This window comes from Hevea brasiliensis, chromosome 2, assembly GCF_030052815.1.
Source record: "Hevea brasiliensis isolate MT/VB/25A 57/8 chromosome 2, ASM3005281v1, whole genome shotgun sequence".
Lineage (NCBI taxonomy): Eukaryota > Viridiplantae > Streptophyta > Magnoliopsida > Malpighiales > Euphorbiaceae > Hevea > Hevea brasiliensis.
Genome location: NC_079494.1, coordinates 270,923 through 286,120, shown reverse-complemented (window position 1 = coordinate 286,120; position 15,198 = coordinate 270,923). Strand labels below are relative to the sequence as shown.

General features: G+C 37.4%; 1 protein-coding gene across 1 annotated transcript; it reads right to left on the bottom strand.

Annotated features, from left to right (window-relative positions):
* Positions 1-1,067: 1,067 nt before the first annotated feature.
* Positions 1,068-12,557, bottom strand: LOC110652327 (DNA repair RAD52-like protein 1, mitochondrial). The gene is made up of 4 exons (XM_021807889.2): positions 12,133-12,557; positions 11,659-11,696; positions 11,455-11,549; positions 1,068-1,460 (listed from the first exon to the last, which is right to left on the bottom strand). Exons 1-4 carry the CDS (start codon positions 12,426-12,428, stop codon positions 1,317-1,319), a joined length of 573 nt encoding a protein of 190 aa, XP_021663581.1. The 5' UTR covers positions 12,429-12,557; the 3' UTR covers positions 1,068-1,316.
* Between the last annotated feature and the right edge of the window lie 2,641 nt (positions 12,558-15,198).

The following is a 15,198-nucleotide window of genomic DNA, read 5'->3' as shown; positions in this document are numbered from 1 at the left end:
GGCATTATTTCCGGCACTAAACTTCTCCCTGCACAATTCCTTTTTTGGTTGCTACAAATTGATCTTACAATAGCAAATCACGTGCGAGCTCAGTGCCCACCGACTAAAATTGTGGAGCAGAGATTGGAGAATGGCAATAAAGAAATAAAGGGAGTGATTGAGCGCAATTACAATGGTACAAACTTTATTCATTTATATATGTAGGGCCCCTTCGATACATGCAATTATTTTTATTATTATTATTTTTTTATCAAAGATGCTAATTAGTTTTTTCTAAAATAAAAGTTTATTATTATTTTTTTAAGGTTATTAGTTAATAAATTAAATTATGTGTAGACGTCGGATGATATGTAGCAAGAAATGACCAATGGCTGAGATACGTGAAGAGACGCACATGGATGAGAACTACAGGCTAAAGCAAATAGCAGGAGATAAGTGGGGTCTTACCTGGCATGCAGGGGCAGCTGTCTCCAACTTCTTATTTCTTCGACCAAGAATTTCAATCGCACACATGCATGTCTCCACAGCTTTATATTTGCCAGTTCATCCCTTTTCGGTGGGCCCCACTGCCAACTCGCTTTCTCTCCGTTCCAAACTCCAACCCGTTTGAACCTCTTTTATTCTGCGTTATGCTTCAATTTCCATGGCTAGTTAATTAACTAATTGAAGATTTGAATCCATGTATACTCTTGTATCATCCATTAATTTATTTTTTTTAATTCTAAAGAAGAAATTACCTAGCACGTCAATCATTAACCATTAGTTCAAACCGACCCGCGATTATTCTATCTATATATTCTAATTTAAATTCAAAACTGAATCGAAATGGATTAAACTTAATTAATTTTACCAACTAATCCGATTCAGTTCCAAATTAGATGATTTTTTTTTTCTTTCAAATAAATAAAATAGAAAAAAATTCTTTACGATAGAATTTAATTAAAATCATATTAAATCAAAATTAAATCAAAACTGAATCAAAATCAAGACCCAAGATAGATTCACAGATAAGACTACGGCCGAGCCCGGATCCCTAGATCTAGGGCTGAAACCGATCTGAACCAGTGGACACCCAAATGACTATGTATTTGCTTGGTTTTTCTCTTTTGATCAAGGAATCAAGGATCTAACAAATTTATGGTGCAGAAATATTCCAGTCATGCTCTTCCAATACCAATCCAGATACAGATAGAGGCATAAAGCTACTTGCACAGTAATGGTAAGATTTGCCACAAGCTGAGTAATACTACAATTTTTGGCCTCAAAAGGCAAAAGAAACTTCAACCACAAAATCCCCACCATTGGCCATTGTTTCGCTAAGACATATCTTCATGATAAAGATGAAGACCAAGCCCAAAGCGTGCACAGGCTCGACGGAATGCCATTGCTTCTGCCTTTTGTACAGGATCTCCAAAACCTACATCGTCCATGGAAGCAGTCCCAATCGATTCCCTATATATCTGGTGGAATAAATTACGAAAAAAAAGTGACCTTATTTTCGGTTTTATTATCCTTAAAAATAATTATTCACCAAAGGCTTCTGCATAAATTGAATTTTCCACACAAGTAACATGATAAACACAAGAAACAAATCACAATGATAAAGAATAATTGTATGATCTGATCCCATCTAAGTGTCATACTCAAAACAGAAAACTCATCAGCTTTTGAATATGCCCATAAAGCAACAGACAATTTCAGCAACTGAAACATTTAAAAATGAGAATAATCCTACTTTGAATTGAAACACAAGTGAGAATGATTTGGGGCTTTCAGTCCTATTTTAAATTGCATATTTTGTCCAGTGAAAGATTCAAATTCATGAAATTAGTGTAAAGACCATCCAGTGGTCTCATTTTCACGTTGCAATTCACAATCCATTGGTAATTGGTATTCTGAACTAAAGCATTCCCCAAAAGCAACCACACGCAGAGCAGAAATATTAAACATTCTTTCAAAAACAAAGTCAGTTAGGCATGCACGCGCGCACACACACATAGCAGAAACATTAAACATTCTTTCAAGAATGAAGTCAGTTAGACGAGCACACACACACACAGAGCAGAAACATTAAACATTCTTTCAAGAATAAAGGTGAAGCAAGTTAATACATTTCTGTATTAAAAGAACTTGACATAAATTCAGTTAGGCAAAGGTTAGGTTCTGGTGGTGAGTAACTGAGTATATCATTTACGCAAAGTTGAAGACTTGAAAGGTTTGAGAAATTGGGAGAAACCACTGAATAAAAAATAGCACTAATTCTACATCTAAAATTTGAACCAAAGTTACAAATAGCTATTGGATGCAAAATAACAACTATTCAATGTCCCTGTCATTCCATCAATCAAGTAAAGCTTAAAAGTATTCCTAGTAAGACAATTTGGCTTCATCATTGTTGGAATTGATGAGATTTTTCTACAATGAATGGGATGTGTCTCATTGAATAATCTCATGATTATGAAAAAATCATTAGATTGATTAGCAAAATCTTAGGAGTAATTTGTGATTTATTGATAGCATTCCACATATATGGTGTATCTTCCATTATCGATATGGAGTTTTATGTATTATGTAAAGCATACAATACAAGAGAATGAAATGTAACTCTTTGAAGTTTTGTATCCGTGCATGTGGCTCTTTGTAGCCGAACCACGTAAATCCTTATCATTTTTCTCATATCTTTTCTATCATTTTAAATTTCAACAATCATTATGCAAGGCGTAATTGGATTTATGAATTGGAGATAAGGAGCATGCAAATGATTGGGTTGGTTTGGTTTTGAACTGAGCTAAAAAAACCAAATTTTATTTTATGAGAAATCAAACCGAACTAAAGAGACCAAACCAAATCGAACTAAATCGATTCAGTTCAGTTTGGTTCAGTTTGATTGATCGATTCTTCCAATCTCACCTTTTCTTTATCAGCCTTCAAATTCTATGAGAATATATTAAAGGGTTCAAGAAATATATGAAAATCTCATAAAATCAACAAAAAAGAGTGTCAAATTTGAACTTGGGAAAAGAAATTGAAACTATCAAAACAACAAATAGGTAGCTGATGGAAGGGAGGATAAGAGTTGAACTAAACATGAAAAACATGGCTGCCATGTTGCAAAAAATGAGTGTGAGTGGAGGTTGTGACCTGTGGGATGTGGCTGTGAGCACGGGAAGTGAGATTGGAAGGGTTGTTACAACTCGATGGAAGTATAGGCCATGAGCAATGGCTGCAATGTGATGAAGGGAGGCAAAAGTGAGTGACATATGATGAATCTATGATCTCAGTCATGTGATGGAAGGGAGGATGAGAGTTGTAAAAGGAAGCCATGACGGTGGGAGGGAGAATCGGCATAGATAGCATGTGAAATATGAACAGAGAGAGGAGGGCGAAGAGGAGGAGGCTGAGGCAATAAGGATATGAGAGAGAGTTTAGTCTTAATCCTAAACAATGTAGCAAAGGTTATATATAGGTTCAGTTCAATTTAGTTATTTTGAATTTTTTTCCCTGTAAAATAGAACAGTACCAAAATAATCAAAATTTCTATATTCACTAATTGAAACCAAACCGAAAATTTTAAAAAACCAAACTAAAAAACTAAATTCAATCAGTTTAGTTCAGTTTTTTGGTTATAAAATTTTATTGCTCAACCCTAAGATATGCATTTCCAAATGTCATGATAAAATCTCATGTCGCAAGGTATTTTGCGGTCACCTGGACGAAGCCCTTCACCGAAGTGGGAAAAGTAAGGAGTCGCCACTTTAATTTTGAGGAAAATTAAAGAAAACCATTTGTGAAGGTAAATTAAAAAGCAACCACTTCGAAAATAGAGATTCTAGATTCGGGGTCCGTAAACGGGTGGGGAAGGTGTTAGGCACCCCACCTCGTCCCTCAATGAGGGTAAGCAGATTTAACATTATGTTCTTTATAAATTGAAATAGGTAATTTAGGGGTTTGGAGTGACGATATTATTCCTTCATAAGGGAAAAAGGAACATTTGATATTTCACTATTCAGGGCTACTCAAGAACATGAGTACCTGAGATAACCCTTAGAAAGTATCGGATAGCAGATTTTGTCTAAGGGTTATTTTATATATTGAAGTCATGGTGTTTTATTTCAGGTTTTAGTTAAGAGAACTCAGGTAAGGACTCTCTCTCGATCCCTTGATGTATTAATTTACGTGGAAGATTTCGGATAAGAACTCTCCTCCGATCTCCGTATATTTTGTTAAAAATTTTGGCTGAGAATCAGGTAAGAACTCTCCCCTGATCTCTTAAAGTATGTTCGTTAAAAATTTGAGCGAAGGATCTCGGATAAGAACTCTCATCCGATCTCCACATATTTCGTTAAAAGTTTTGGTTGAGAATCAGGTAAGAACTCTCTCCTGACCTCTTAGAGTATTCGGTTTGAAGTTTTTTTTAGTGAAAGATCTCGGATAAGAACTCTCCTTCAATCTCCATGTTTTATTTTAAATGAGAATCAGATAAGAACTCTCCCCCGATCTCTTATAGTGTTCGGTTCAAAATTTTAAGCGAAAGATCTCGGATAAGAACTCTCCTCCGATCTCCATGTTTTATTTAAATGAGAATTAGGTAAGAACTCTCCCCCGATCTCTTAGAGTATTCGGTTTGAAGTTTTTTTCTTTTTTTTAGTGAAAGATCTTGGATAAAAACTCTCTTCCGATCTCCATGTTTTATTTTAAATGAGAATCAGGTAAGAACTCTCCCTCGATCTCTTAGAGTGTTTGTGATGATCGCATACCGTAAGGACCTTGGACTAAGGATTCTGGCGCTTGAAGGCGCTAGAAACTTACACAATGCTTTTCTTAACCCACTGATGCCTTATAACTAGAGGGTGGATACAAGACCGAACTTTTCACCGATCTCCTATGCGATCGCCTTGTCAGAACTCTTTGGCTGGCGATATCCGATCTCTTTTGGTTACTAGTCTGGGATCCGATCTTAACTCGATTCCCGCTCTATTATGCCATCTCCTGGGCTCGTTTAGTAGCCCGACCTTGTAACTCATTTCTCTGGCCTACTATTCAACCTTTTATTATTTTTATTTGTTCGAAAAAAAAAAAATCTTCACATTAAGATATTTCTACCAATATCTTTTAAGTTACCTACGAGTTGCCCACAACCAAGACACCTACTTTCGAAGGAAATGAAAACTAAGAAGAAATAAATAAAGTTTACGAATGAAGAAAAGAAGTAGACTTAGGAAATAGCTATCGGTCTAAATAATCTACGTTGAGATTATTAATGTGATCGAACATAATGGAAATTTCAAGAATAAAAACAGATAAAATGTAACACGAGCATTCGACAAAATGACAATCTAGACACTTACCTGTGGGAGGTTGAGGCTGTTGAGCTGACTCTGGGACCACAAATATTGTAGAGTTGAAAGCTGATGGTCCAGGGACTAATGCTTACTTCGAAGTAACGAAAAGCAGGTCAGAATGCAGTTGAACCGAAGCGACGGTAACCGGGTCGGAATGAGATCAAGCTTGGAGAATAATATGCTGATGTTAGGGTGATGAAGACGAAACTGAACAAAAAATGGTACCGCAGAGTAATGAACAGACTGAAAATGAAAAATTTCAGGGTCCAAAACTCCTTTGATGGAGATACTTTGATTTCTGAAGTTTCTCGATTTTATGAAAGCTTAGAATGGCAAAGTAGCAAGACTGAATTAAATTTCAGAGCCTTTCCACTATAATCACCACTACCTTTTTTTGTCCGTCCCTTCTACAGTATTGCATGCAGATATTTATAGAGAACGGGTGCTCTTAATGAAAGTTCAAGATCTCCTTGGGGAGACGGAGGGTTTGGATTCAAAGGTACATGATCCGATGTCTGAGAATCAAAATGGAGGGCTGGGATCCTATTCAGAATATCCGTCCTTTCTCCTTTTAATCCAACGGCTTAGGGTCTTGCCTACAAGATGGATCCGAGGGCTGGGAATAAAAAGCGCCGATCCTGTCGTCTACCTTTCGATCCAAGGGCTCCGGGTTCATCCTTACAAGTATGATCAACGGTTAAGATCAAGGTGTACAGGACTGTCGTAACTGTTTTGGCGTTTGTCAGCTAGGTGGACTTTTCTGCAGATGAAGCAGTGAAGATTTGATCCGCCTGCAACGCTTTAACTAACTCGACACTGATTATGAAGAGAGTTGATTGGATGTTATTTTATCCTCTTCGTGCTTTCCGATCTCTATTCCTTCCGATCTCTCTATTATGACCCTTTCCTTTTCCGATCTTCCTCACATCGGGTCCCTCATCGCTTCTCGATCTCTCCCATTTTAGATTCTTCCTCTTTATCCGTCCTGCCTTGGTCAAAGCAATTAATTCTTCGGTTACCGATGCATCCGCTTCGGTTTCTGTATGCAATAAATGCTTAGGCCCTATATATATGCACCCGTGAGAAAGCCCCTTCTCTGATTCTAGTTTCTCCTGTAATAATTCCGACTATGGTGACTGCTTTTGATCTTTTTCCGACTGTTTTCTTTGCCCTTCGCCTGAAAATTTAAGATCCCGGTGATTGGAGAACCATGAGGACAACATCCGATGATAGTGAGGATTTACCGATCAAAGTCGAAAGTGAAGAATGTGCTGATCTCAAATTGGTCTAACGATGTAATGGGTGGACCGATTTCGGGCAAGAGAGCTGCTAATTTCAATCTTAATGTAGGTGACCGCCTCTTGAAGTTCATTTGGCCCCTTGCTACTTCGGGCGTCCCGACTGCAGCTCGGTTCTGGTCGATGACATCGATGATGACTCCGCTCACCATCATGAGAGTCATAGTCACCCTATCTGAGCTGCACATCTATCCAATACTTGTGGCCGGCTTTCAGATCAAACACATCTTTTGATTCAGCCACAAGACTAGGCTTTGACATAGGCCACTACTAGGTGAGATGTAGTGTTGAAATTTAGAGATCGCCCAAATAATGTAATCCGATCTTTTGAGATCGCCCAACTGATGTAATTTGATCTTTTGAAATGAAATCAGATTTTAATTGAAGGTTATTATTTAATTGTTGCATTATTTATTTTTTCGATCTCTGATATGCATATCCGATCTGATCTCTAACTAAATCGTCATTAGCCGATCTGTGACTTTGAAAGTTTGCTCAATCCGATAACCCTAGCTAACCGTTCTCATTTGTTCGATTTTATTATTGTGTTTCTGGAATCTTCCCGCAATGTGTCAGGAAAGCAAGCCGATTCCGCTAACCGATGCGCCGCTTGGGACTTTGTGAGCATTAAATGCTCAGACGAGTATAAATAGAGGAAGGGTCAATCAGTTGCTCCCTTATGTCATTTTTAGAACTTTGCTAGCAATCTCAGCATTCTCTCATTTCTTCACGTTTTTCCGGCACCGATCATATTCCGGTAAGGTCTTTGATTCTCTTCTCGGTTAATTTCTTTTGTTTTCCGTGAAAATGAGTGGCGCCGAAGGTCAGAGAGCTGCTAGTCCGCCTTCCATCCATATTTCGTGGACCTCGGAAGAAGGCGATGTGATTAGATCGGGCGGCCGAACCAGCACGACCATCATTCCGGTTACCGGACCGGCTACTGGATCGAGGCGAGGGGCGTCTTTGAGGAGAGAAAACTTGCCAATTGATGAATTACCTTCAGTCTTGAGAGAAACCAATCTCCAATCTATAAGTCAGGAGTACAATCTGCGGATCGACTCCTTTGAACTGATCAAATGCCATGGCGATCATCGGGCCGATCACTTCTTCGATAAGAGCGATCTCATCATGGTGTATGAAGAGCAGCTGAAGGCCGGGCTCCGTTTCCCTTTGAACGAATTTTACAAGGTCGTCCTAAAGTTCCACCACGTCTCGGCAGCTCAAGTGCATCCGAACTCCTGGCAGACTCTAATAGCTTTCCGGAGTCTCTGCCAAGCTAAGGGACTGAAATCCACGGCCAAAGTCTTTGCCGAGCTCTACATAGGCTTGCCCGAAGAAATGATGATGAGTTCTGATTCTTTCAGGCTAAGCCTAACTGCTCCCTCTTTACCGATCTCCCTTCTTCATTGAAGAATTGGAAGAACTGATTCTTTATTTTGAAGAGCAAAATCCGGAACGGCTTTGAGGGTATTTCACGAAGTTGGCAACATTTGGTAGCTCCGATCCCGAAGAAGATCGCCTTAAATAAGGATGAAGAAGCCATGGTGAAAGAGTTAAAATCTCAGGCGTCTACCCAGAAATTCTCGTGCTTAGATGCAGTTATAGCCGAACTAAAGTACTGGATTATGCGGCTGATCACTGACGAAGGATACGAGCTTCAGCTCTCTGACATCGGCCCTGGTACTATCCATATATCTGGTCTCTGAATCTTAGCGAACTCACTGACTTCTTCTTTATGCAGGTATGGCGGACGGCGATGCTTCCAAGGAAAGCCGCAAGCGTAAGAAGGAGGTCTCCAGAAAAGTGCGGGCGATGAAGGGGGCCGCCATTGCTGATGCTCAGACCTCTCGTCGTGAATTAGCAGAGATGCCGAGCTCTCCTCCACGATCTCAGGAGCAACCGATCCCTGAGGTCTTTATCGCTCCTGCTCCTCAGCAAATCGAGCTTCCACCTCCCCCTCCTCCTCCAATCTCTTCCAATGTGGAAGGGGAGTATTCCGGTCCTACGGTCAGGACGCTTTCCCGGGGCACTCAACTCCTAATCCAATCGCTGGAAAGGAACTGCTCTACTAGAGGGAATCCCGGCCTGGCCAAAGTCATGGGAGCTTCCATTTGCTTCCAAGAAGATCGGAACAGGTTGGCAAAGGAGAGCCTTGCTGATATATTAGCTCAGACAATGAGCTTAGGCTTAGAGGCCATTGCAAACCAGCACATACACAGAGAGAAAGCCCACGCCTTAAAGAAAGAGATCCTTAAGGCGGTCCAAGATGCCTCTGCTGCACAAGCTCAGCTCTCCTCTGCTAATGACTACATTGCCAGCATGAAAGATCGAATGAAGCATTATGAGGAGAGGATAGCGGAGGTGGAACGAGAACTTGAAGACTCTCGAGCTGGTTGGTCTGCCGATCTCGCTCGTTATGCTGAAGACCCTCAGGTGAAGGAGGAAGAGCTCCGAGCCAAGGATGAGGAGCTCCGAGCCAAGGATGAGGAGCTCCAAGCTAAGGAAGAGGAGAGCACCACAAAGGAGGCCGGGGCTTATGTTAACGCCCATAATGACCTTCTAGCCGAGCTAAGGAAGTGGTATCCTGAAGAGGACTTCTCCTGGATGAATGAGCTCGCCCCAGATGCCAAAGAGGAGAGCAACAAGGAGCCAGAGAGAGAGAGAGAGAGGGAGAGAATCAGAGAGAGGATGTATCCGGGGAGCAGGCTGGGGGTGATCCACCTGCTGAGTGACTTGTATATATTTTCCTTGAAATGAATAGAAATCCTTTTATTTACTTTCTTTGTTGAGATTAGAAAGCGCCTGAGTACTTAATTGTTTGGACGTGTTTGAACATTAAACTTGAAAGCAACCATTAATCAGAGTATGAGAAATTGGAAAACATTATAAGCCTGAGACCGGACTTAGCCATGACCAAACACCGGGTAAATCTTTAGAACATTGGAAAGACTTAATTTGAATTCTTAAGATCGGGATCGTCAGTAGACCGGACAGAAACCTTTAACTTTATTTCAAGAAATATATGGGACACACAAGTGAGGAACCCGATTCTAACACTAGCTAAATGAATTTCCACAATATTTGTAAAGAGAGATCGGAGGCAAGAATGGATGGTCCGGAGACTCGTTATTGATTCGAACCCCTCTGATAAGAGATCGGAAAACAATTAACTAAGTGTGGAATCGGTTTATTTCATGATCGAGCAATCGATATATTCGGAAAAGTCATTTGTGATCGAAGGACGTCGGCTGGAAGTCGATTTTAAAGTCCCTTGACTTCGGTGATCGGCCAAAATATGGTGCCGACATCTCACATCCCCACATCTCATTACAAATGAATGCCAATGCATAGGTCACCATTTGACGTAGAACCAAGCAAATGGGAAATTAACCAACAGAGATAATATTGGAAATTCAATTTTATTCAATCAATCAACAATAACATCAGAAATAGAATAGTCAATTATGTGTTTTATTTAGGCAACAATAACAAAAAATCTATTAACAAAATAGGAAACCTAAAGATAAAACAATAATAAAATTAAAATACCAAAATAATAGAGTAAAGCTAAAATCAAGAATTCTTGAGGAATAATGCCATACCAAAATAATAGAGTAAAGCTAAAATCAAGAATTCTTGAGGAATAATGCCCCAATAAACCAAAAAATTTATAACATGAAACCACATATGCAGAAGGAAAGCCTAATTTTTCAGCCATTAGTCAATATTCCCAACAAGTCAGCTGAGAAAGGCCTCTCATCTTAATATTACTTCCAAAAGGCAAAAACCTTCTTCACATTCCACAAACTTTGGTTCAGACAAGCTAAATTTTGTGGATATTAACATCTAAATAGTAACTTAAGAAAAAAGAGTGACCTTTCATTTGTTGTTCATCATTAATTAAAAATATAAAAGACATAGAATCAAGATCATCATCTATTATAAAATAAACTCCTTTTTTTAAACATACCATTTTCCAATTGATCTAATCCTTAATGCCTCCCAGTAGTCTCTCTAAAATAAATGGAAGGCAAGCTATTCCATTCTAGAGAATAGAATACCCTTTCTATATATTTTAGTACTTTCAGCATATCAGTGCTTTCAATGAAAAAAGGTTTCATTTTCTTCTAAGAAAAAAAAAAGCCTATTACTATGGGAATCTGATTAAATCTGAATTGAGAATTCCTCTCATCATTGCCAATTAAATAAAAGGTAGAGGTCTCTTTGCAGAGAAAATCAACAATTACATGACATGAAGACTTCTACTTACAACTTAGAACTCATATTATAAACTCACAGATATCTTCATGAAAAAAGCTCCTCTAGCACGGAAGGATTTTAAAGGAATAATTCTATGCTCAACATTTGGCTTTAAGAGCAATAGATTTAAATTCTAGTTTTGGTTTTGATTTTTTTTATTTTCTTTTTCTGGGTATTCCTCCTCACATGCTGCCTTTCTACCCTCTAATACAAATAAGTCAACAAAACAACTAAAGCTCCCAGGGATAAAAATCTTATATATTCTCCAAAATCCAATGAATTCACCACCATGGCCATGGGATGGCCAGGCATAATATGCATCCAACTTTTTCCATGAACAGTTAACATCATGTATGAGAGTATGCCCAATTTATGAGATGCAAAGCAGCCACAGACTCATTGGCCAAGCTCAAGTGACCAATCACAAAAACTGGAGAGACCAAACTACAGCTCTGACCTTAAACAAAGTACAAACAACCCAAGAGTCTGAGCTTAGAGTGTACTATTAACAAGTAATATGCGCATATAAAGAAGCATAAGGTGAGAAAAGATACCTCAGCATCAGTCCCATATAGTGTCACACGATAAACAACAGACACAGACTTGCCATCAGCAGAATAAGTTATGTTCCGAACCTCACCAGACCATTCTGGATTAGGTGTACAATATTAGTCAAAGCTTCAATGATTGAATATAAAAATTTGAGCAATTGGTCATCAAAAGAATGTGCAAGCGTTTGGAAATTAAAAGTAGCATACCTGGAGCGTGCAAGTTCATTATCCTGTTGACCATATGCCTGCAAAGAATAGGAAAGGCATGAACAACCATAGCCTAGTGTGATACCCTTCTACAACACTATAAAAATACAGGCAAATGCTGATTAAGAAAAACTTCGCTAACATCAACAATAGGTAAATTTAGGCCTTATCTGCTGCAATAGAATTCATATTTTGTGAAATAATGGGATCATTTAAAGGTACTCTTGGAGTATTTAAAAATCTATACTTTGATTCCCTAATTTTTGGAAACCTAACAACTGGGGCCTAAATGTCACTAGCACTAAGAAAAAAATTGCCAAAAAGAAGAAGAAGAAGAAGAAAGATCCCATTTCACTTCTCCACTCATTAAAAAGAGTAAAGAAAAAAACAACAAAAATTAAATGCTTTAATTTAACAAGGAAAAAGAACAGATAAAAGAAAAAAAAAACATGATAGACGTATATCAGATATTACCAGGGGATGTACTTGACAGAGAAGCCATCCTCACGGCGTTCCCTTACGACGGAATCGGGGACCCTTTTGTTGAGTTCTTTGAGAACTTCCGATAGTGGCCTGCTGATTCCTGAAGTGAGGACGTCGTTGCTTTCCGTCTCAGTTGGCCTCTCTGTTTCTCCAAAAGAGGAGAAAGAAGAATAAGGGTTGGAAGAATAGGATAGTTTTAAAAGAACTAAAGATGATTGCTTCAGTTTCAAGGGGGACTGAGAAGACAGTGATCTTGCTGTGAGCAACTTCATTTTCATGGTCGACATTTGCTGTTCTTAGTGTGAGACAGTATCAAAGGAGCAACTTCGGCGTCGAACTCCTCTCCCACTTCTTTTCACGCCCAAATCGGAAGTAAATTTCACCACCGCTCTCAGGGAAATATTTTTGGAGCATTAAAGTGTCGGATAAATTACTATTTAATTTTTACATTTTAACAAAATTTCGGGTTTGATGTATCTATTTTAAAAAGTATATAATTTAATTTTTTTATTTTTATAAAATTAATTATTTAATTTTTATATTTTATAAAATTATATTAATTAATTTTTATATTTTAAAAAAATTAATTAATTATTTATATATTTTAAAAAATATATAATTAAATAAAAATAAAAATTTTAAAATGTGAAAACTGAATCTTAATTTATATTTTTTATTTTTAAATTTTATGTATTTCTCTCCTGAAAAATATTTTTTTTATCACTTAGAAATTAAAAAAAAGGATTAACTTTTTTTATAAACAAGTTAGTAATTAATTTGAATAGGGATTAACTAATTAGTTTTAAAATATAGTAATTTTAATAGTGTATGAAAATAAGAGATTAAATAGTAGTTTCAAAATATAGAGATTAACTAATTAGTTTCCTTAAAATAGAGAAACTAAATAGTAATTTGAATAGTATGAATAATAAAAATTTGATGAAAAAATTAAATAATTTAAAAAAATAAAATACATGAATTAAATAGTTTAATTTTCAAAATATAGAGAATAAGTAATTAATTTCATTAAAATGTATGAGCTAAATAATAATTTTCCCTAAAGGAATAAGCAATACATATAAAATCTAAGTAAATATAATATATAAACATAAAAATATAAGAATGGATAGCATATATATATTATATACAAATATGTGAAAGGAAGAGACAATATTGGATTTAATACAGTTTAAAACAAAATTTTATAAAAATATTTTCATGATTTATATTATTTATAAAAATATTATTTTTATGATTTAATACAAAAATATTTCGTTGCATTAATGTACAAGTTAGGGTTTAGAGTTTACAGTTAGGGCTTACGGGTACGATTTTAGGAATTTAGGGTTTAAGAGTTAGGGTTTAGGATTTAGGGTTCAGGGTTAAGGGTTGAGGGTTCAGGATTAAGGGTTTAAGGTTTTGGGTTCAGGGTTCTAGGTTCTGGGTTCAGGGTTCTGGGTTCTGAGTTCAGAGTTCAGGATTCAGGGTTTAGGGTTCAAAGTTCGGGGTTTAGGGGTTCAGGGTCAGGGTTCAGGGTTCAGGGTTTAGGGTTTAGGATTTTTTAGGGTTTAGGGTTCAGGGTTCAGAGTTCAGGATTCAAGGTTGTGGTTCTGTTTGTGGTTTAGGGTTGAGTTGAGTTCGTGATTCAAGGTTCGTGGTCTGTTTGAGGTTAAGGATTTTAGGGTTTAGGGTTTAGGGTCTAGGGTCTAGGGTTTAGGGTCTAGGGTCTAGGGTCTAGGGTCTAGGGTCTAGGGTCTAGGGTCTAGGGTCTAGGGTCTAGGGTCTAGGGTCTAGGGTCTAGGGTCTAGGGTCTAGGGTCTAGGGTCTAGGGTCTAAGTGGTCCAGGGTCTAAGGTCTAAGGTCCAGGTGGTCTAGGGTCCAGGGTCTAGGGTCTAGGGTCTAAGGTCTAGGGTCCAAGGTCCACGATCTAGGATTTAAGGTCTAGGGTCTAGGGATTAGGGTCCAGGGTCTAGGGTCTAGGGATTAGGGTCCAGGGTCTAGGTGCTAGTAGTATGCCCTAGAGCATATCATTTAGTATGTATCTTGTGTATATTTTATTAATAAAAGATATTTTTACTTTTCTGTTTATATAACATATTTATGTGTAATAGAAAAGATCCATTGATATTTTGTTAGAAATTCTATTCTTAAGTTGTTAAGAATATGAGTGACAGTATTTCTAGCACAAAATATCATAAATAGGTTCACAATCGAGAATACTTCACAATAAGGACATGACTTATCCAGAAAGATTGTAATCATGTTTGTTCCCAAGTTATTTATATGAGATGTAAATAAGATAGAATGGTGAGTCTCATGCCATATAACAAACATGATAGGTACTTATACATGATAAGTAGGTTGAACCAGTGACACCTATGACAAGCACATAGAGTTTACTCCTGTCAATGCATTATCATAAATCATATCAGTGCATATAATATTTAGACCTGAGATAGCACAGTTATCTTATATATAGGTGGTTTGAGTTTGATACTGCTTTCATACTTGTACTGTGTATGGGTATATGGGCATGTGTTGGCTCCTACTAGTTATATATGGAGGTAGGTGTTGATCAAGATGGAATCTGTTCCTCTAAGTAAATAGGGATAAAATCCTATGTTCATTTAATTGTTCTTGATATTTCAAGTTCCTGACCAGGACAGATAGATTTAATCAAAAAAGAGTTTCTGATGAGACAATCTTTTTAATTAAGAACTGAAATTAAAAGAGAACATAATATTCATAGCAAATGGGGTTTGACATAAACCATGACTCTAGCTTGAGTTGGGATTTTGTAACAGAGAGATTCTAGTGCATGGTAACATATGATTATATGTTCATTTAAGGTAAACCTTATTACTAATTGGGTGGCCATGGCATGCTATGCTAGGTGTTAACCATGATATATGAGGTGCATAAAATGATTTAGAGAAATCATTTATGGTAAGAAAGAGTTCTGATGATATTAAGAGTTAATATCATATCTCATTGCCAATTAGTGATAAACCTAGTAAGTCACACACATACACAAGTAATCACAAACTGAAATATAAT